The 24059-nt window shown below is 39.1% G+C and overlaps 1 protein-coding gene across 5 annotated transcripts in view; it reads left to right on the top strand.

Annotated features, from left to right (window-relative positions):
• Positions 1–24059, top strand: part of shisa6 (shisa family member 6) — a 218758-nt gene that overhangs the window by 146318 nt on the left and 48381 nt on the right. For 2 of the 5 annotated variants that reach the window (XM_061967049.2, XM_061967047.2), the window contains exon 5: positions 2350–2388. The exons of the other annotated variants lie outside the window; for them this stretch is intronic. In XM_061967049.2, coding sequence (XP_061823033.1) covers positions 2350–2388 — 39 coding nt within the window. The remainder of the gene's footprint in view (positions 1–2349; positions 2389–24059) is intronic. 5 annotated transcript variants of the gene reach the window in all.

The following is a 24059-nucleotide window of genomic DNA, read 5'->3' as shown; positions in this document are numbered from 1 at the left end:
TATGACTTATTTTATTTTTGTGAAAATATTGGACACAGTGTGTTGTCAAGCTTTTGAGATGCGATGCAAGTGTAAGCCTCTGTGACACTATTGTTCATTTTTTTTAATTTTTATAAATGTCTAATTATAATGTCAATGAGGGATTTTTAATCACTGCTATGTTGAAATTGTAACTAATATTGATACTGTTGTTGTTAATATTAATTTTTGTTTCACTACTTTTGGTTTGTTCTGTGTCGTGTTTGTGTCTCCTCTCAATTGCTCTGTTTATTGCAGTTCTGAGTGTTGCTGGGTCGGGTTTGGTTTTGGAATTGGATTGCATTTTTATGGTATTGCTTTGTATTGTTTTGTTAGATTGATTAATTAAAAAAAAATAAAAATGTTTTTTTTTAAATGAGAATCGATTCTGAATCGCACAACGTGAGAATCGCGATTCGAATTTGAATCAATTTTTTCCCACCCCCTTAATATATATATATATATATATATATATATATATATATATATATATATATATATATATATATATATATATATATATATATATAGGAAAGACGCAATACTGCATGCATCAGTAGCCAAAGGAGGAGCCTTGTAGACATATTTGTAATACTTAATTATTACATTTAGAATAAATAATGCTAATATACAATATATTACCAATATACAATATAATAATATAATACAATATAGTAATTATAGATGCATAAATATTCTATTTACAATCGAATCGAAGCCCCTGAATCGTAATCGAATTGTGTTTTTATGGGCTGGGAGTTTGACACTTTTGACAGAGCTGAATGTTTGTTTGTGTATAAGTGTCCTGGTACTAATGCTAATACTAGTGACCATTACATCTTTTACTCAGCTCACGCATGGCCCCAAACTTAATACACCAGCAAAATAATGTTATTATTTCCTCATCTTAGTTTAATATGCACTTTACTATATGGTTGTGTTTCCAAAAGTGTAGTAAATATAATGACATGTTGTTAAGGAGGGACGAAAGCTCCAACAAAAAGACAGTAGTTATTGAATTGTGCGTTGCCTCTACTCATCCATTGTGTACATTAGCATTTAAACGCTGACATGAGCTGTTTGAATGTTTCTTTCACAAGGGACTCCATGTTGTTAAGCCCCAGCAGTTATCAGTACACTCATGTGGAAACTCTGAAATGTATGCTAATCAGCCTATTTGGGGCCTAGCTGTATTTATTTTAATAGGCCACCCTTTCTTATCATTATTGTACTAATTCAATTGGTCATAGAGTTTTCGGTCAGCACTGTCACGCATATCTTTCTGGGCAACACCTCTCTTCGGCGTGGGAGGCAGCATCAATGAAAAGAGGGATGGGAAATCGATATTGATAGATTAAAGTGCTGCATGGTAATGTGGAGTCAGGGAGCAACAACGGTGCTCACTTTTTATCACCACCTTTCTTTTCACGGATATCCTCTCCTTATGTGTGAAGGACATGAAACCAAGAGGAAGGAAACCTGATGCTATGTGTAAGATGTACCATAAATAACTACTACACAAAGTACAAATGAAGTGTATAGTATATGTACAGTGGGGGCAGAGGGATTTAATCCTCTTTAAGTGTACCCCTTTACAAAGATATGAACACACCATATTCCTTATGGTAAATGTATTTCCCACGCTGGTGGAGAGGTTTGAATGGACGAGACCAATTCTGTGACAGCTGTCTTTTATCCACACAGGAAAAAGTACCCAAATAAAAGTAAGGGGATAATTTGTGTGTATCAGAATGCTTAATCAACTATGTATTTCTTTTATAGGATTTCAATAAATGGATATCATTCATCTTTTTTTTTTTTTTTCAGTTTTTTTGGTTTTATATTATGTCTCTTTCTTGTACTATAAATCACCCATAGAAATATATGTATTTTTTTAGGGGGTGAACCTAAAAAAAAACAGCAAGGGGATTAAATAATTTTTTAATGTAACTAGGGTGACAAAAGGGCAGAATATTTTCGGGAAATTTCCTGCAGATTTCTGAACAATTTCCATGGAAATTTCAGTTGGGGAATTAAAGAAATGTTATGGACAAAGTTTGGAATATTTGGCAATTACTGTAATGGAAATGTTATTGTAATTTGGTGTACTAAATACAAAACCTGCCTGTTTTAAGTGCAATATGGTTTAAAGATTTCCATACATTCTACTTACATTTCTGTGTTGTACTGGTAATTCCCATGGAAACTTCCCATTTCTGCTCATTTCTGAATTTTTTTTAACTCTTTATGAACATGTTACTGGATGTGTATGTTGTATTAAAGTAGAGACGGAACAGCTTGATAAATAACCACTTGGTTCTGTTTTTTTAGGAGAAAAACATTGGCCGGTCCGCTCCCAAAGTCACCATGGTAGGGAAGGCTCTTCATTGTCAAAGGGTCAAAGTTGTCTCTAATCACTGATATGTCATTTCTGTGTGTTGAAGACTAACGAAATGTCATCTGAATTTTTGAAATAGATTTTTTTTACTGTTCAGTGTTTGGAGGCAGCTTTTACCTGAAGTCTCAGTTGTAGTCTTTTGCCTCTACCCTATGTATTCCCCTGTCCCTCTTATATAGAGCTCTTTTGTTGTGTGTAGTTTAGTCCTTGTGCTCTTGTTCAAGGGGTGTACCCGTACATACACTACTTTTAAAAACATTTCAACAACAATCTACAAACAATACATAGAAATCTTAAATAAATAACCTAGCTAATTGCATGGTGTTAAAGGTCAAACCTACATTTATTTTTTGGGCTCCAAAAAATTACCCATAAATGTAAAAGTTGGAATGCTCCAAGAGTTGACATATTGGAATTATTATTGAGCAAGGCAACAAGAGAGAGAACAGGTTTCCATGCTCACAATGTAGCGGTTAAGATTGATATTGTCTTCGGACAAGACTTGTTTGCATATTGCCATAATACGATTATATATTGTTGTTTATTACGTCCTGACGTCAAAACATTAGTTTTTCTCACCGGCAAGCTGGGCCCTGAAAACAAAAGCTTCCAAATGTTACATTTTATTTCCTTGGCTGTATACTGATCAAGAGCATTATTTTAATACATATGATACATTTTACGGAAAAAAGTGTATTTTTGAAGTTTTTAACAAACTGTTATAAACATATTAGTGTTGATGTACGCACTCCATCATATTGAAGCATTTCAGAATATTTATCATTACATTTGTTTCCTCCTCATTCCATAAATAAAATCCTTTACCGCCCTTGTTTCACGCCATGCCAGACCTAAAAAAATCCCACAATAGTTAGACATCTGAGAAGGGAGCATCAATCACTAATCACTTACCACTTTCCATTCCTTTTTTTTTTTTTTTAATAACGGTAAAATTACCTTGTGTCAAAGGTTTTGTAAATATTGACTATTTTCTACTTTATACCCCTTAGTATATAGAGTGAAAGAAAAATAGTGATCAACAATATTGTGGAACCCTAGAAAAAAAAACAATGCAATAGATACAGAACAGACAAAAATTGTTTACCCCAATCATGTTGCATTTATATAAAAAATATGTGTCAATGGAGAAATACCCAAAGTTTGAAATCCGTCTGTTGGGTATCAATTTGACTTTAAATCGTTTAAGATCAAGTTAGTTTTGGATGCTGGCCAAAAACAAATTTGTTTGAAAAAGCATTACAACTTGTAATTTTATCTTTAAAGACACTATAATGTAATGTGATGAATCACTTTGCACTTTACTAATTTGACATTGTAACATACAGAATTGCAAATGCATTTACTTAACATTTTGCACTGTTAGTAGTAATATGCACAAATAAAGCACTCTCCTTCAACGTTGTTAACAAATGACAATTCATATATTGATGCAGGTGTCCTTTTAAAACCGCTGTACTTGGTGCAGCTGCACTGCTTTTGCATTGGTAATTGCTCCACAGCCCTTATATCACTATATACATGCTATACAGCCACGTTAACAAAAGAGTGTCGGATTAATTAAAAAAAAAAACTCAACAGAAACACTTTTAGAAAAAAAAAACGACAACACAAACACTTAAAATGGGCAAATGTTGAAACCAAGTAAAGTAATATATGAATAATTTTGTTACAAAAAACAGTATGTAACAAAGTAAGTGCCTTTTAAAGCTAATGCTCAGCCTGTCCGATGGTACAAGTACCATTTCTCTACTGCACAAGCAGCTTGATTATTTAGTAAAAAAATATTTCACATTTTCACATCTCAAGATTCAATATGCTTTATTGTTGTCCATGCTTTAACATGTACAAGACACATAAGAACTGAAATTTCATTTTTGGCACAGTCCCACTAAGAGCAGACATACGTTACAAGGGGACAAGACGGGACCGCCAACGGATCAGCCACTTACGGCGCTCCTTAAAAAAAACAGAAAACATCAAACTCTCCTCTTGATCAGATCATTCATGTAGACCTTTTTTAGACAGGAATAGCTTAAATATTTTTGAAGACATCATCCAAACTATTTTGGAATAATTCAGCATCCAGCGAATACATGTTTTAAGTATATAAGATGCACTGAGGTGGAATAAGTATGAACAAATTGCTTTGCACCTAAGGTTTGAAATACACATGCAATATGTACTGTTACACCCCTGAAAGGCTGAGTTAGTTCCACTAATACATTGTTTTTGTGTTTGCCACATATTCCCCTTGGTGTAAGAGCTGTTTGGGCTTTGTTAGGAAACATCTCACTAAAAACCAGGACATAACATGCATACATACTGTTACAATATTCTGTAATGTTTGTTGCTGCTGACCCACATTGTATTGTTTCATCATGTTGTGCCTTAAACCCCAACTGATCCATTTTCTCTCCTCTGTTCAAATCTCCACTTATATCTGAGCTGTATGTTTTGAACTGTTTCACTGGAGTCTTTTCTGTGTCGTCCACTTCAATGAATGTGCTCTTCAACTGTACGTCTCAGTGGAGAGGAGGGCTGGTCTATGAAGGCATGGATAAGGGCAGTTTTGATGATGTTACTTCTCTTATTTTAAGAAGACATCAGATAAATCTGTGCTTATCCTTGCTCACGATATACAGACCCTCCTCTTTTTCTTCTACCTCTTCCTCGCCTCCGCTCAAAGGAAGTCTGCCGTTCAACAGCCCACAAATGGAGTCAGTTGGTATGTTAATCAACTGTTGGGATAAATTGTTTTTTTTTTCATCTATGTAAATATATACTAAAAGCAACATGATTGATGACACTGTTACACTGTTGTTGACTGTTTAAGAAGTGGGTCACCTTAGCCTTAAGGTGTAGGAACAGAGGTAGGAACATCATAATGCTCTACTTCAATAAACTTGATCTCTTATTGTCGTATAACACACTGGGTCACACTCAACCATAGGCGCCGATCTACATTTCTTCCAGAGGGCGCTCTGACGGGCGGTAAATCTGACGCTACTCTTCTGAGCATGTGCGGTTTTTGCTTGGTGGTGAGAAAAAATTTGCCATCAATCCCGCGTGGGTGCTCGTCATTGTCCGTGGATCGGCGCCTATGCACTCAACCACATGGGTTCATTGTGTATCGTACTTGTAACCTGATATGAGGTGTACCTCAACCTTCTGGTCTTCTCCATTTCTGCTCAGACTATCAGGGATCATTTGTCAAGATGGAGAGGCAGGACTATGTCAGTAACAACCTGGGCTGAGGTGTCCTGGGGCTGATCTGCAGTTATGAGGTTAAGGGTGATGCTCACTGAAAAAGGGATGGAAACAGTCCAAACTGGCAATGTACTGCATTTTAAAAAGAATGAGAGCCTTGCAATCTGTAGCTCATTTGACACTGATTAGTAAATGCAATATAAATGCATAATGATATCTGAGTAGTGGAGCTGTTGGACCTATTTTGAATGTGCCTTATTTGCTCTATTTTTTGGCAGATGAGATATTTAGGTAAACCAAAAAGCAGAGATATCTGGCAATGTTTTATATTTGTAGATCATAAGTATTCTCAATTCATCCGTTCTTTCATCTGCTTATACAGGTCTAAATTACGGGGTTAACAGTTTCAGGGGGGGATGTCCAAACTTTCGGTCTACACCAGTGACGTGCGGTGAGGTTCATGACTGGTGAGGCACTGACTTCATCACAGTCAGATTTACAAACATATGAACCCTAAAGAGTATCTTATTCACCATTTGATTGGCAGCAGTTAACGGGTTATGTTTAAAAGCTCATACCAGCATTCTTCCCTGCTTGGTACTCAGCATCAAGGGTTGGAATTGGGGGTTAAATCACCAAAAATGATTCCCGGGCGCGGCGCCGCTGCTGCCCACTGCTCCCCTCACCTCCCAGGGGGTGAACAAGGGGATGGGTCAAATGCAGACGACAAATTTCATTACACCTAGTGTGTGTGTGACAATCATTGGTACTTTAACTTAACTTTAACTTTACACATACAAACTGTAGCACACAAAAAAGCACATTTAATAAAAAAAACCTTATTATGGTCTTACCTTTACTTATAAATTAAGTCCATGCGCCGCAACTAAAGCCCTCACTTAAACTTTCCACGTGCAAAATTGAATCTATTTAAAAAAGTGTAACCGAGGGTTTATAAATGTCGCCTATACTGTATGAAACTACAAAATAACAAACACGGAGGCTCCAGTTTACACGAGGACCACTTTATTTACCTTCTTTCAAAAACTTCCGCAACGTGTCATCACTTCCGCTCTTAGCGCCTTCAAAATAAGAGCTCAAGGTATATACTCTATAACAGTGCATAACAGGAACTTAACATCACAAAGAGGAAAGCCCATGAAAATAGGTTACAAAAGTTATTTAATAAGAAGCCAAAAAGTGCAAAAACAATAATGTTCGTGTTGGAGGAGTTGTGAATTAGATACACCTGCAGTCTGCAAGTGTACCTAATTTTGTGGCCCTGCAGTCATTCACAACTCCTCCAACACGAACATTATTGTTTTTGCACTTTTTGGCTTCTTATGAAATAACTTTTTTAAATAGATTCAATCTTGCACGTGGAAAGTTTAAGTGTGGGCTTTAGTTGATATAACAATTCTACGGCGGGGGTGCAGGAGGCGGGGTTACTGGAGCCTCAGCCAGTGCGTCTTTTGCAGCCGTTTTATGATCGCTCAGCACAAGAAATACGTTACACACATACAGTTGTTGACAATATACACTGTACATTATATACCTCAGCTAACTAAACTATGGAAATGTATAATATAGTTTATATAGCAATACAGTCCCACTGCACAGCAGGCCAGCAGTTAGCCGAGTCCGGAATCCAAATGTGAAAATTCAGCGATTTTAAATAAAAATAATCTAAAACTGGTGAAGTTAAATGGAAAATAACTTTATAATATAATCACTGGATACATATAACAATTTAATTATTTTTTTTTCTTTTTACATTTTTTTTCTTTCCATGATGGCAGTTGAGGTCCGGCCTCACCTGCCTCTAGTGACTGCACGTCACTGGTCTACACCCACCTCAAAGCACACTAAGGTGTTCCCAGGTCTAGCTGACAGAATCCCTCCAGCATGTTCTAAATCTAACCCAGTGCTTCTCAAATATTTTCTGCTACCCCACCCCCGCGGAAGAAGAAAATATTTTGCGCCACACCCACTCTCCACTGTGACTATAAATAGTATAATGTGTCCAGAAAATTGTATAACTATACCTCGGCATAACACTGTCACCTTATTAACATTAAAGGAAACAACATACCCATCTTTCCGAGTCTCCCATGGTGGTTAAGTGAAGCCTAAAGAAAGCATGTTCCTCGAGGTGCCTCCCTCTAACTTGAGGCCACCTGTCGGTTGGGTGTGCCTGGAATGCTATCAGCGAGGCATTTAGAAGGCATCCAAACTAGATGCCAGAGCCACATGAACTAGCCCTTTACTCTGAGTTCCTCCTGGATGACCGAGCTCCTCACACTGGTCAGCATGCTGTGCTAGGGACTGTAATCACGAGGTAGAAACTACTTCCAGCCATGAGCCCAAAGCTTTGTCCCTTACAAACTGAGGCTATTGTGACTGTTAACATTCATCGGTTAAATGTGAACTCTCTTTCTCAGTTGTTAAATGTCAAGTCCTTGGTGGATTCGCTTCCCTTTGCTGCAAAAGGAGGTTGCGGGTCTGCTGGTTTCACTGGGCTGTCAACAGAACCAGTGGGACACACACTCAGAACGGCATTCACGCATTTGCACAAAATATTCAGACACACTCAATGGACTCAGTAACCCATCCTCCACTTCCTCCTTTGGGCCATTTAGAACTCCAACAGCTCTGCTTGGCAGAGCTAATGGGATGGCAGGGCTGCTGGTTGGATAGAGGGATGCTGTGAAGTGAGTGCAATGGAGAGTTGAGGATATCCTCTGATTTGATCTGTGGTGAGTTTTGAGGAGTCAAAGGCTAGAAGGCTTTGGTAACTGGCCCATGTTGCTGTGTTTTTCTCTTTTTATACCCCAGTGTCAACAAATCCTGCATCTGCCAACAACCTTACCTTTGTTATACTACTCATATATTATCTTAATAGCTCTGCCGAGGGGAGGCCAACTTTTTGTTGTGTATGATATTTCGTAAAACAAAGGCGTGCTGCGTGTGATTTACTAACCCTGCATGAAAAATTCAAAAATGGTGCAGACCGCCTTATTTAAAATAGGATTTTGTGTGTAGTATACTGGCCATCACCACGGAGAGACTCGATCATTCACTGCACGTCCGTGTTATCATGCTCCTACCTGTCACGTTTAGCTATGTTTTCAAACATACCACCTTTTATGGGCATTTTCGACAGTCCAAAGTGCATCTACATTGAGAACACTTTTTTTTTTAAGGTGTGCTCATGGGAATGACGCTGCACTTATGTGCTCAAGAAGCAAACATGCATACTTTAAGACCTTTTTACCAAATAGGAGATATGTTAATATGTATGTGAACTCTATGTGAAAAAAGGAACACCATTGAAAAAAACACTAAATTAGACTTAGACTTAGACAAACTTTATTGATCCACAAGGGAAATTGTTCCACACAGTAGCTCAGTTACAAAGGATGGAAAGTGTAAGGATGGAAAGGATAATGCAGGTATAAAGTAGACTAAAAATGTACTGTAGTAGCAATATAAAATATAACATATATGTAATAAGGGCAGCACGGTGGAAGAGGGGTTAGTGCATCTGCCTCACAATACGAAGGTCCTGAGTAGTCTTGGGTTCAATCCCGGGCTCGGGATCTTTCTGTGTGGAGTTTGCATGTTCTCCCCGTGACTGCGTGGGTTCCCTCCGGGTACTCCGGCTTCCTCCCACCTCCAAAGACATGCACCTGGGGACAAGTTGATTGGCAACACTAAATTGGCCCTAGTGTGTGGATGTGAGTGTGAATGTTGTCTGTCTATCTGTGATTGGCCCTGCGATGAGTTGGCGACTTGTCCAGGGTGTACCCCGCCTTCCGCCCGATTGTAGCTGAGATAGGCTCCAGCGCCCCCCGCAACCCCAAAGGGAATAAGCGGTAGAAAATGGATGGATGGCATATATGTAATAATTACATATTATATATACTGTATATAATATATATTGATATGTTATATTATTATAATATATTATATTTGTATATAATATATACAATATATAACAAATCCCAATTACCATGTACAATATTACAGTATATGTAACAGCTGCAGCAAAAAAAAGGGTAGCATAAAATAAAGAGTAGATCCAGCAGCAAATATACATTATAAACAAAGAGAGGTAGCAAACATAGAAGCGGTCAGGTAATAGACACATATAATCTATTGTTGTATGGCGAGAGATTATATAGCTGGAGGGAGTGCGGAATGAAGGCGTTCTTGAATCGAACACTGTGGGAACGAAGCTGGAGAAGCCTGTTGGAGTATGAGCTCCGCTGTCCCTCAATTGTCTGGTGGAGTGGGTGGGCAGGATTGTCCATGATGGCGAGCAGTTTGTCCAGTGTCCTATTGTCCCTCCCTGACACAAACACCTGCGTGCCAATAGTTTGGCCAGTTCGGTTTAAGTCCCTTTTGCTGGTGCTGTTCCCCCAACAAACCACTGCAAAGTACAGGGCACTGGCCACAACAGACTGAAAAAAGATCTCCAGCAGCTTGCTGCACACATTAACGGACCTAAGCTTCCTCAGGAAAAAGAGTCTGCTCATGCCCTTCTTGTTTGCAGCTTTGCTGTTGTCCTTCCAGTCCAGTCTGCTGTTCAAGTGGACTACCAGGTACTTGTACTGCCCCATTACTGCCACCTCAAGGGCCTGGATCTGAAATGAAAGCAAAACATCAATTGAATTTGTTCTAATCAGCCCCTTAAGTCACCCAGTATTTAGTATGACATTATAAAAGGATGTTGCTAAATAGACGATATGTCTATTATTTTTTGTCATTCCAAATATGTTGACATACACACTTAGGACAGAGGATTCTTTTCCGTCCATTGTCTGTCTTTGCAGCGGCGCCACTGAGCCTGCAGCCGTGTGTAACAATCAGCTTGCACATACAGTACAGTCGCGATCAAAAGTTTACATACATTTGTAAAACACATAATGTCATGGCTGTCTTGAGTTTACAATAATTTCTACAACTCTTATTTTTTTGTGATAGAGTGATTAGAGCACATACTTGTTGGTCACAAAAAACATTCGTGAAGTTTGGTTCTTTTATGAATTTATTATGGGTCTACTGAAAATGTGACCAAATCTGCTGGGTCAAAAGTATACATACAGCAATGTTAATATTTGGTTACATGTCCCTTGGCAAGTTTCACTGCAGTAAGGCGCTTTTGGTAGCCATCCAAGAGCTTCTGGTGGAATTTTTGACCACTCCTCTTGACAAAATTGGTGCAGTTCAGCTAAAAATGTTGGTTTTCTGTCATGGACTTGTTTCTTCAGCATTGTCCACACGTTTAAGTCAGGACTTTGGGAAGGCCATTCTAATACCTTCATTCTAGCCTGATTTAGCCATTCCTCTACCATTTTTGACGTGTGTTTGGGGACATTGTCCTGTTGGAACACCCAACTGCGCCCAAGACCCAACCTCCGGGCTGATGATTTTAGGTTGTACTGAAGAATTTGGAGGTCATTCTCCTTTTTCCATTGTCCCATTTAAAGCACCAGTTCCATTGGCAGCAAAACAGGCCCAGAGCATAATACTACCACCACCATGTTTGACGGTAGTTATGGTGTTCCTCGGTTTAAAGGCCTCACTTTTTCTCCTCCAAACATATTGCTGGGTATCGTGGCCATACAGCTCAATTTTTGTTTCATCTGACATCACATGGACAAAGATAAGACTTTCTGGAGGAAAGTTCTTTGGTCAGATGAAACACAAATGTAGCTGTTTAGCCACAATACCCAGCAATATATTTGGAGGAGAAAAGGTGAAACCTTTAACCCCAGGAACACCACCCTACCGTCAAGCATGGTGGGGGTAGTATTATTCTCTGGGCCTGTTTTGCTGCCAATGGAACTGGTGCTTTAAATGGGACAATGAAAAAGGAGGATTACCTTCAAATTCTTCAGTACAACCTAAAATCCTAAGCCTGGAGGTTGGGTCTTGGGCGCAGTTGGGTGTTCCAACAGGACAATGACACCAAACACACGTCAAAAGTGGTAAAGGAATGGCTAAATCAGCCTATAATTAAGGTTTTAGAATGGCCTTCCCAAAGTCCTGACTTAAACGTGTGGACAATGCTGAAGAAACAAGTCCATGTCAGAAAACCAACAAATTTAGCTCAACTACACCAATTTTGTCAAGAGGAGTGGTCAAAAATTCAACCAGAAGCTTTATTGCAGTGAAACTTGTCAAGGGATATTAACATTGCTGTATGTATACTTTTGACCCAGCAGATTTGGTCACATTTACAGTAGAACCATTAAAATTTCATAAAGGAACTAAACTTCATGAATGTTTTTTGTAACCAACAAGTATGTGCTCCAATCCCTCTATCACAAAAAAATTAGAGCTGTAGAAATTATTGGAAACTCAAGACAGCCATGACATTATGTTCTTTACAAGTTTTGATCGCGACTATACTTTACAGACGTGCGAAATAAAGACACTTATATAGGTGCCGCAATCACTTTCGAGTTTGGTAAATCAGGCTGTGTGTGCTAAACAATTATACTTGCATTTTTTTTCTCCCAGAATTGTGAGTGTTCTGAAGACCAGCAAATATTTTGCATATTAATGAAGACAGGGACGCAAAATGGATTGCATGCCTAATTCTTATTTGCACGTGTTTTAGTACACGCAAACATTTCGTAAATTAGGGCCCTATATGGACAAGCGTTATGTGGCAGTTACCATAGCAACACAAATGTAACCACAATGCCCTCTGTTACTGGGGTTGAGTAGTAGTAAAAGATTAACATTTGTCGCAAATATCCCAATAATCATCAATATCATAGACAAACTTGTGGCTATGACGCTGATGGCAGCATCTGCATGGATTGCTTTGCTTTTATCTGACTGTGTGGGGTCGCCAGAAAAAAACATTACACCCACACTTTAGAATAATCAACACAAAACCCTACAGAAGAGAATGTAATAGCTAGTTGTTTGAATACAAATTCCTAGATCAATGTTTTGCTGGTTACCACAATAGCTTCAGGCGTGACGTGGTGATCGATTGCGCAAATGCTTTGTTAACCTTGGCACAAGGCTAAGAGGTGTTTGTCAGCCCAGGGTGCCGTCACTGTGATGTGCAACAAAATACCACACCAAATGTCACGTTACTGACTCACTTGTGTGCCATCTGGATAGCAATATGCAAATCTGGCGTGAGTAATCATAGGGCGACGCTATCCAGTGCAACACCAACCCGGCGCCCTACTGTCATGATTGGTTTACAGTTATTACAGCCTCGCATTTGACTGACACGTCTAAAAACCCAGAGCTCCATCCCGAGCAAAGTGATATGAATTTAGATGAGGACCCCCTTTAACCCAACAATCTGTAAAGCATGTCAATCACCATTAATCAGCTGTATGATTAAACCATGGCAGTGCGATATACGATGATGACGATAATAAGTAACCAATGGACACCCTGCCTTCACTTATATTCTGGGTTGTTGACACAAGGGACAAAGGTTATTTAAAAAAATGTCAGCTCAAGGAGGCAAAGAAGGTGACAGTGTTTTGGCTTGTAGAGGTCAGGGGTTGTACAGGCACTCTTCTGGAAAACATCTAATTAGTCTTCAAATTAGAGGATGTCGCAAAATGACTGCCCAGGCTCCTAATGAGCCAAGTTTCGTCTCCTTTCCAGCTCAATCCTTTTCTTCGGGTAGTAGTGTATTAGAATGTGGAATTTCATGAGAGATATTAAAGGCTTACTGAAATGCGATTTTCTTATTCAAACGGGGATAGCAGGTCCATTCTATGTGTAATACTTGATCATTTTGCGATATTGCCATATTTTTGCTGAAATGATTTAGTAGAGAACATCGATGATAAAGTTCGCAACATTTGGTCGCTGATAAAAAAAGCCTTGCCTCTACCGGAAGTAGCGTGACGTCACAGGTTGTGGAGCTCCTCACATCTGCACATTGTTTACAATCATGGCCACCAGCAGCGAGAGCGATTCGGACCGAGAAAGCGACGATTTCCCCATTAATTTGAGCGAGGATGAAAGATTTGTGGATGAGGAAAGTGAGAGTGAAGGACTAGATGGCAGTGGGAGCGATTCAGATAGGGAAGATGCTGTGAGAGGTGGGTGGGACCTGATATTCAGCTGGGAATGACTAAAACAGTAAATAAACACGAGACATATATATACTCTATTAGCCACAACACAACCAAGTTTATATTTAATATGCCACAAATTTATCCTGCATAACAAACACCTCCCCCCTCCCGTCCATATAACCCACCAATACAACTCAAACACCTGCACAACACACTCAATCCCACAGCCCAAAGTACCGTTCACCTCCCCAAAGTTCATACAGAAGATATATTTCCCCAAAGTTCCCAAAGTTACGTACGTGACATGCACATAGCGGCACGCACGTACGGGCAAGCGATCAGATGTTTGGAAGCGCACTCACGGTACCGTGTCTGCGTATCCAACTCAAAGTCCTCCTGGTAAGAGTCTCTGTTGTCCCAGTTCTCCACAGGCCAAAGGTAAAGATTGACTGTCATCTTTCGGGAATGTAAACAATGAAACACTGGCCGTGTTTGTGTTGCTGAAGTCGGCCGCAATACACCGCTTCCCACCAACAGCTTTCTTCTTTGCTGTCTCCATTGTTCATTGAACAAATTGCAAAAGATTCACCAACACAGATGTCCAGAATACTGTGGAATTTTGCGATGAAATAGACGACTTAATAGCTGGCCGCCATGCTGTCTCAAAATGTCCTCTACAATCCGAGACGTCACGCGCTGACGTCATCATACCGAGACGTTTTCAGCAGGATATGTTGTGCAAAATTTTAAATTGCACTTTAGTAAACTAACCCGGCCGTATTGGCATGTGTTGCAATGTTAACATTTCATCATTGATATATAAACTATCAGACTGCGTGGTCGGTAGTAGTGGGTTTCAGTAGGCCTTTAACGTAAAATGTCCTATATTGTAATATTTATGAACTGTGCTCAGTAGGGTACTTTTATTTTGGATTGCATCAGACCCTGTAGATGTACTGTTTTAAGTGCTTGGGTGAAGTTAGTATTAGCTCTGAAGTAGCGTCTTCACTGCCTGAATATGAAATTTGAGATGCCTAATGGTTAAATAGTTGGTTCATTGTGAGAATGCTGACCATAAACACACGTATGTTATTCTGCACCAATATTTCAATTCAATTCATCAATACCTTCGCCAATGAGCTATATATTTGTTGCCGTTGGTTTGTCTGTCTGTCAGTTGGCAAAATAACTCAAAAAGGTACAAGTGGATTTTAATGGAACTTTCAGGAAATGTTCGAAATGAGATAAGGAACAACTGATTACAAACCCTGTTTCCATATGAGTTGGGAAATTGTGTTAGCTGTAAATATAAACGCAATACAATGATTTGCAAATCTTTTTCAACCCATATTCAATTGAATGCACTACAAAGACAAGATATTTGATGTTCAAACTCATAAACTTCATTTTTTTTTGGCAAATAATAATTAACTTAGAATGTCATGGCTGCAACACATGCCAAAGTAGTTGGGAAAGGGCATGTTCACCACTGTTAAATGGCCTTTCCTTTTAACAACACTCAGTAAACGTTTGGGAACTGAGGAGACACATTTTTGAAGCTTCTCAGGTGGAATTATTTCCCATTCTTGCTTGATGTACAGCTTAAGTTGTTCAACAGTTCGGGGGTCTCCGTTGTGGTATTTTAGGCTTCATAATGCGCCACATATTTTCAATGGCAGACAGGTCTGGACTACAGGCAGGCCAGTCTAGTACCTGCACTCTTTTACTATGAAGCCACGTTGATGTAACACGTGGCTTGGCATTGTCTTGCTGAAATAAGCAGGGGCGTCCATGGTAACGTTGCTTGGATGGCAACATATGTTGCTCCAAAACCCCTATGTACATTTCAGCATTAATGGCGCCTTCACAGATGTGTAAGTTACCCATGTCCTGGACACTAATACACCCCCATACCATCACAGATGCTGGCTTTTCAACTCTGCGCCTATAACAATCCGGATGGTTCTTTTCCTCTTTGGTCTGAAGGAACGACGTCCACAGTTTCCAAAAACAATTTGAAATGTGGACTCGTCAGACCACAGAACACTTTTCCACTTTGTATCAGTCCATCTTAGATGAGCTCAGGCCCAGCGAAGCCGACAGCGTTTCTGGGTGTTGTTGATAAACGGTTTTCGCCTTGCATAGGAGAGTTTTAACTTGCACTTACAGATGTAGCGACCAACTGTAGTTACTGACAGTGGGTTTCTGAAGTTTTCCTGAGCCCATGTGGTGATATCCTTTACACACTATTGTCACTTGTTGATGCAGTACAGCCTGAGGGATCGAAGGTCACGGGCTTAGCTGCTTACGTGTAGTGATTTCTCCAGATTCTCTGAACCCTTTGATGATATTATGGACCGTAGATGGTGAAATCCCTACATTCCTTGCAATAGCTGGTTGTGAAAGGTTTTTCTGAAACTGTTCAAAAATTTGCTCACGCATTTGTTGATAAAGTGGTGACCCTCGCCCCATCCTTGTTTGTGAATGACTGAGCATTTCATGGAATCTACTTTTTTACCCAATCATGGCACCCACCTGTTCCCAATTTGCCTGTTCACCTGTCGGATGTTCCAAATACGTGTTTGATGAGCATTCCTCAACTTTATCAGTATTTATTGCCACCTTTCCCAACTTCTTTGTCACGTGTTGCTGGCATCAAATTCTAAAGTTAATGATTATTTGCAAAAAAAAAAAAGTTTATCAGTTTGAACATCAAATATGTTGTCTTTGTAGCATACTCAACTGAATATGGGTTGAAAATTATTTGAAAATCATTGTATTCCGTTTATATTTACATCCAACACAATTTCCCAACTCATATGGAAACGGGGTTTGTAATAGCGGCTCTGCCGTGACAAAGATAGTGGAGAGCGACAAGAGTCTTCACTCTGTTTCTTTCATTTCACTGTAGATATCTCAAAAAGTTACAGGCAGACTTTCATCTAACTTTCAGGAAACGTCTTAAATCAGATGAGGTACAAGTCATTATTTTGGGGCTGAAGAAGGAGAAATACAAACAAACAGCATGGCGAGCAAAAGTTAGTATTTCTGGTGTGACGAGGAGACTACGGTCTGCCTTAGCATTATGCAAGAACTTACCATTATGGCGCGTATAGATGGAAGAAAGCACAGGAACAATGACATTTATAAAAAAGTGTGTGAAGACTTGCGCGATGCTGGCTATGTTCGGACAACCGAGCAGGTTAAGTATCGTTGGAAAACGCTCAAGGCGGCATACTATAAGGCTAAAAAACAGAACAACACCAGCGGCTGGAATCCTGTCGGTTTTGTCCATTACGACCTAATGGATGAATTATTGGGGAATAGACCGCTGACCTTGGCAGCAGAGGAGTCAAGCGGAGTGGATGTCGGCTTGGAGGGGGGCCATGTTGTCACATGTAAACGGCATACGCTAGTTCTCGCAGCACATGTAAACACCGTAAACCTAACAATTGGAAAACTGACCTCCGAGGGAAAACTGAACAGCAGGGGACCAAAAACGTTTGGAAATGCCCATGTAACCGCAGTCATAGATTTGTTCCCTCATAGTTAGTAGTAGTAGGGGACAGCGTGGCGAAGTTGGCAGAGTGGCCGTGCCAGCAACCTGGGGGTTCCTGGTTCAATCCCCAACTTCTACCAACCTCGTCACGTCCGTTGTGTCCTTGAGCAAGACACTTCACCCTTGCTCCTGATGGGTTGTTGTTAGAGCCTTGCATGGCATCTCCCGCCATCAGTGTGTGAATGTGTGTGTGAATGGGTGAATGTGGAAATAGTGTCAAAGCACTTTGAGTACCTTGAAGGTAGAAAAGCGCTATACAAGTATAACCCATTTGCCATTTAGTGTGTACGTGTGTTTGTTGTTTGCTTTGTGTAATGTCGCTTGTTTCTATTTGATAACAAGTTCAGTTGTTGCTTCAATTAATAAAAGGATATTTCCTTCATTGAACTGTGCTTCTGACTCTGAAATGTTTACATAAAACCACATCAAAAGTAGCGTACCACGTGACATCAGAACACTGATCATCACACATCGCCTGGTGTGAAGGATTCCATCACAGTACGTTGCTTTTCAGCCGCAGTTTGTTTGTTGTTGCAGTCAAGTCCGCCTCGTAAAGAGTTGCATTTCCCGTCTGGAAGCCTCGGTTTCAGATGCAGAAATTAGTTTGTTGTACTGCTGCCTTTTTTTAAACAAACCTTGCAGCGTGCAGTCATTTGTCCCATGCCTGTATCGCAAAATCAAACTATTGACAACACATTTCTTTTCTTTCAAACAAATGCCTCGCTCTCATCAGCTTTAGCATTAGCCATGTTTTTTTTTTTGCCAGGTGTGCCGCTAAGGAAAGGGGGTGCAAGCTATGGAAGATCTTAGGGGGAAAAAATATGGTGGAGCAAGAGGAGAAAAAAAATATACATATATATATATATATTTTTATTTTTATTTTTTTTCAAACCCCGTTTCCATATGAGTTGGGAAATTGTGTTAGATGTAAATATAAACGGAATACAATGATTTGCAAATCATTTTCAACCCATATTCAGTTGAATATGCTACAAAGACAACATATTTGATGTTCAAACTGATAAACATTTTTTGTTTTTGCAAATAATCATTAACTTTAGAATTTGATGCCAGCAACACGTGACAAAGAAGTTGGGAAAGGTGGCAATAAATACTGATAAAGTTGAGGAATGCTCATCAAACACTTATTTGGAACATCCCACAGGTAAACAGGCAAATTGGGAACAGGTGGGTGCCATGATTGGCTATAAAAGTAGATTCCATGAAATGCTCAGTCATTCACAAACAAGGATGGGGCGAGGGTCACCACTTTGTCAACAAATGTGTGAGCAAATTGTTGAACAGTTTAAGAAAAACCTTTCTCAACCAGCTATTGCAAGGAATTTAGGGATTTCACCATCTACGGTCCGTAGTATCATCAAATGGTTCAGAGAATCTGGAGAAATCACTGCACGTAAGCAGTTATGCCCATGACCTTCGATCCCTCAGGCTGCACTGCATCAACAAGTGACATCAGTGTGTAAAGGATATCACCACATGGGCTCAGGAACACTTCAGAAACCCACTATCAGTAACTACAGTTGGCCACTACATCTGTAAGTGCAAGTTAAAACTCTCCTATGCAAGGCGAAAACCGTTTATCAACAACACCCAGAAACGCCGTCGGCTTAGCTGGGCCTGAGCTCATCTAAGATGGACTGATACAGAGTGGAAAAGTGTTCTGTGGTCTGACGAGTCCACAATTCAAATAGTTTTTGGAAACTGTGGACGCCGTGTCCTCCGGACCAAAGAGGAAAAGAACCATCCGGATTGTTATAGGCGCAAAGTTGAAAAGCCAGCATCTGTAATGGTATGGGGGTGTATTAGTGCCCAAGATATGGGTAACTTACACATCTGTGAAGGCGCTATTATTCCTGAAAGGTACATACAGGTTTTGGAGCAACATATGTTGCCATCCAAGCAACGTTACCATGGACGCCCCTGCTTATTTCAGCAAGACAATGCCAAGCCACGTGTTACATCAACGTGGCTTCATAGTAAAAGAGTATGGGTACTAGACTGGCCTGCCTGTAGTCCAGACCTGTCTCCTATTGAAAATGTGTGGCGCATTATGAAGCCTAAAATACCACAACGGAGACCCCCGGACTGTTGAACAACTTAAGCTGTACATCAAGCAAGAATGGGAAAGAATTCCACCTGAGAAGCTTAAAAAATGTGTCTCCTCAGTTCCCAAACGTTTACTGAGTGTTGTTAAAAGGAAAGGCCATGTAACACAGTGGTGAACATGCCCTTTACCAACTACTTTGGCACATGTTGCAGCCATGAAATTCTAAGTTAATTATTATTTGCAAAAAATAAATAAAGTTTATGAGTTTGAACATCAAATATCTTGTCTTTGTAGTGCATTCAATTGAATATGGGTTGAAAATTATTTGCAAATCATTGTATTCCGTTTATATTTACATCTAACACAATTTCCCAACTCATATGGAAAAGGGGTTTGTATATGGTCTGCAACAAAAAACTCTAATATATCGATAACGTTGATATATCGCCCAGGCTTACTTAGGTCCATAAACACTGCAGATGCACACTGTTTATTAGGGATGTAGGGGTAAAGTAGATACCACAGTATTGTGGTTTCTAAACCCTAACAATAATGCAGTGACGTGTGACGGTATTAAACGGACACTCAGTGCGTGTAGTTTTGTCACTTTTGCGGTGGGCAGTCTGAAAATAAACTACATCTCACAAAAGCCTCTGTACGTATTAGGACTGGCAAGATAGGGGCGTGGAACGCTGTAAAGGAGAGAAAAAGAGGAAGCATTAGAGAGAAGTGTGTTCGTAGTCGATAAGAGGATTTTTTTTTATTTGGACATTTCTTCAAAATCTGTCTATAACTTTTTGAATGATGTTGCAAACAAACAGACACAACAAATCCTGGCAAAAACATAACATATGTAACATAACCATAAAAGTTGAAAGACACAAAATTGTACATTGTTGTTTTACAATTGTTACATTGTCACTTTGAAGACACTTAGAAGTAAGTTTTTTTTTTTTTTATTTGTATATATTTGCTTGTTCTGCACTATTCCTTTCACTTAAACATACATGTTAGTTAGTATAGTAACAATACAAAATATTAGAACATGTGAGCATTATGTTTGTGTTCAATTTTAGTAAGTGTGTTTATCCTAAACATAACTGTCACTTCATTTTACACAATATGCCAGTTTTATTTTTTAACAATGCCACAATAATATCATACTGTGGTCTTAATACCGTGATAATATCATACAGTAAGATTGTGATGTAGTTACATCTCTATTCTTTACCATCTATTATATTAGTAATCTCTTCCGTTATTTTGATTAATGACATCGTTGTAGAAATGTATCCATACTGGTTCTCCGCGTTTAATGTACCCTAAGATTTTTTGTTCAAATAAAGCTAATAATGACATTTTTTGTGGTCCCCTTTGTTTAGGAAAATACAGAAATACATTTTTGTACCAGTACCAAAATATTGGTATCGGGACAACACTGGTGTGTAATGTGTATTATATCAATAAAAAGACTTAGTGATCAAGTGTAATGCTTTATCGTCCAGTTTGTAAAGTCAAGAGACAGCACGAACTAAAACACATTTAAGAAAGATGTGTTTTGCTACGGTAGCACGGTGGAACAGGTGTTAGTGCATGTGCCTCACAATACGAAGGTCCTGAGTAGTCCTGAGTTCAATCCCGAGCTCGGGATCTTTCTGTGTGGAGTTTGCATGTTCTCCTTGTGACTGCGTGGGTTCTCTCCGGGTACTCCGGCTTCCTTCCACTTCCAAAGACATGCACCTGGGGATAGGTTGATTGGCAACACTAAATGGTCCCTAGTGTGTGAATGTGAGTGTGAATGTTGTCTGTCTATCTGTGTTGGCCCTGTGGTGAGATGGCGACTTGTCCAGGTAGTACCCCGCCTTCCGCCCGAATGCAGCTGAGATAGGCTCCAGCACCCCCGCAACCCCGAAAGGGTCAAGCGGTAGAAAATGGATGGATGGATGGATGGTGTTTTGCCACGCAACCGCGGCACGGTAGAGTAATGTCAGACGGTAACTAGTGACCTGTCAGCGGATACTTTACTTTATGGATCACTAATAACGCTCACGTTGTGTGTGGTTGATTATTGGATCGCTGAAGCGCAGTAGCGGCGGTTGTGAGTAAAGCGCGTTGACTTCAAACTGACACTAACTTTTTTTAGCGTGTGTGATTTTTGAGGAGGAAATATTGTTTTTTACAAACTTTTGTGATTTTGCTTCCTTATTTGTGATTATTCCTTATGCGTGGCAGTGGCAGCTGAAGTGAATGTGACAGCAGACAGCTGGATTAAAAAAAATACAGACAGCCATCTCATTTGTCCAGAATCTTAATAATCCTTTTGGACTGACCCAATTATATTATATTCATACTCTGTATACCGTCCTAATCCTATAGTAATTGTATGCATGTTCGAAAAGAAACTAACAGCATAGCCATAACCATAACCAAAAGACCAGGATGCCAATATGTTACCCTTGGTGTATTGTGAAACTAAATTAATTATCAAAATGTATTTTAATATTATTTATTAAATCACAATTATTGAAATTCAATGATTTGGTGCATTTGCAAACAGCTAAAATGATGTATAAAGTCAACTATAACCTGCTACCCAAGATTGTACAACAATTCTTCTCGACAAAAGAGGACAAATATAACCTTAGAGGAAAATCTAATTTAAAACATTTGTATGCTCGTACAACACTTAAAACCTTTAGCATATTCGTATGTGGAATTAAATTATGTAATGGATTAACCAAAGAAATCCAACAAAGCACCAATATGATTCAGTTTAAGAGACTGTTCAAACTACAAGTGTTCACAAAGTACACAGAACAAGAATTATGATGAACATCTTAAACCCTTTTTTTTTTCCTTTGTTTTAATTGAGACAAATATCATTTATGTATTTAATATTTTGCTTACTATGATATTTTATTTATTTATTATTTATGTGTTCACTGTTCTGTTACAGCATACTTGCCAACCCTCCCGGATTTTCCGGGAGACTCCCGAAATTCAGGGCCTCTCCCGAAAACCTCCCGGGACAAATTTCCTCCCGAAAATCTCCCGAAATTCAGACGGACCTGAGTGACGTGTCGACAGCCTGTTTTCACGTCCGCTTTTCCACAATAAAACAGCGTGCCTGCCCAATGACGTTATAACTGTAGAATGATGGAGGGCGAGTTATTGGTTTCTTATGTGGGTTTATTGTTAGGCAGTTTCATTAACGTCCTCCCAGCGCGGCAACAACACACAACAACAGCAGTCACGTTTTTGTCTACCGTAAAGCAGTTAGTCTGCCATAAACAGCAATGTTGAGAACAGGCCAATACTGCCATCTACTGTACATGCAGATGTGACAATAACACCTACGGCTTTTAAAGAGTGCACAACTGCGCACACAACAAGGAGATGAAGCAGAATGCATCATCAGAGAGGGTGTTCAGCATGCTTAGAAAAATAGTGACAGAGAATAGAACAAGGATGGACAATTCAACCCTTAACTAAACAATGAGTAGATGAGTGTTATGTGTGTGTATATGTGTAAATAAATGAACACTGAAATTCAAGCATTTCTCTTATTTATATATGTATATATATATATATATATATATATATATATATATAAAATAAAATAAATATATATATATATATATAGCTAGAATTCACTGAAAGTCAAGTATTTCCTATATATATATATATATATATATATATATATGTATATATATATATATATATATATATATATATATAGGAAATACTTGACTTCTGCTCCCTCAGGACGCCTCCACGGCCTCACCAAGGAAATAGACTCTTCTCAGCGATCCTCATTTCCTGTTTATATATATATATATATATATATATATATATATAGGAAATACTTGACTTCTGCTCCCTCAGGACGCCTCCACGGCCTCACCAAGGAAATAGACTCTTCTCAGCGATCCTCATTTCCTGTTTATATATATATATATATATATATATATATATATATATATATATATATGAAATACTTGACTTTCAGTGAATTCTAGCTGTAAATATACTCCTCCCCTCTTAACCACGCCCCCGCCCCGACCACGCCCCCCTCCCGAAATCGGAGGTCTCAAGGTTGGTAAGTATGTGTTACAGAGAACAAGGAAATAGGATAAAATTGCTATGGTATGAAAAGGGATAGGATTAAATAAGCTCTGCTTCTTCCTACTCCTTTTCGGACGTGCTGTAATGAAACAACTGGAATTGTGTGATGCATTACATTGAGTCGTATGCATGTTCGAAATAAACTGAAACTGAACTGAACTGAACTGATCTGAAAAATATCTGATTAATATGGCTACAAGCATATTTTCATTAGATATTACACTAATTACATTTAACACAAAGCTAAGATATGGATGTTTTTTTCAGATAGCTTAGCATAGATTAATCAACATTAAATTGGTTGTATCCTCTTTAATGTAAAAAATGTATCAAGAGTCCCTGCGACCTTTAATATGTGTGTATGCGGCCCTTAGCGGGTAAATGTTTGAACACCCCTGACGTACTGTAAGTCTAATAATTTGTTGCAAGTTTCAAAGAGAAAAAAATAATAAATAGCATAGGAAGTGTGTGAAGACACATGTCTGCAAATATTGAAACACATGATGCGAGTGTGTCAGCCCCCTCACCCCCGTCCTCTGTCACTTGTGTGAAAAATTTAAATGGATGTTTCAGCAGTCCCCTCTAATGCATTTT

The sequence above is a fragment of the Nerophis lumbriciformis genome, linkage group LG11 (genome assembly GCF_033978685.3).
Source record: "Nerophis lumbriciformis linkage group LG11, RoL_Nlum_v2.1, whole genome shotgun sequence".
In the NCBI taxonomy this organism is placed as follows: domain Eukaryota; kingdom Metazoa; phylum Chordata; class Actinopteri; order Syngnathiformes; family Syngnathidae; genus Nerophis; species Nerophis lumbriciformis.
Note: the sequence above shows the minus strand (reverse complement) of the source record. Positions and strands in the feature narration are given on the sequence as shown.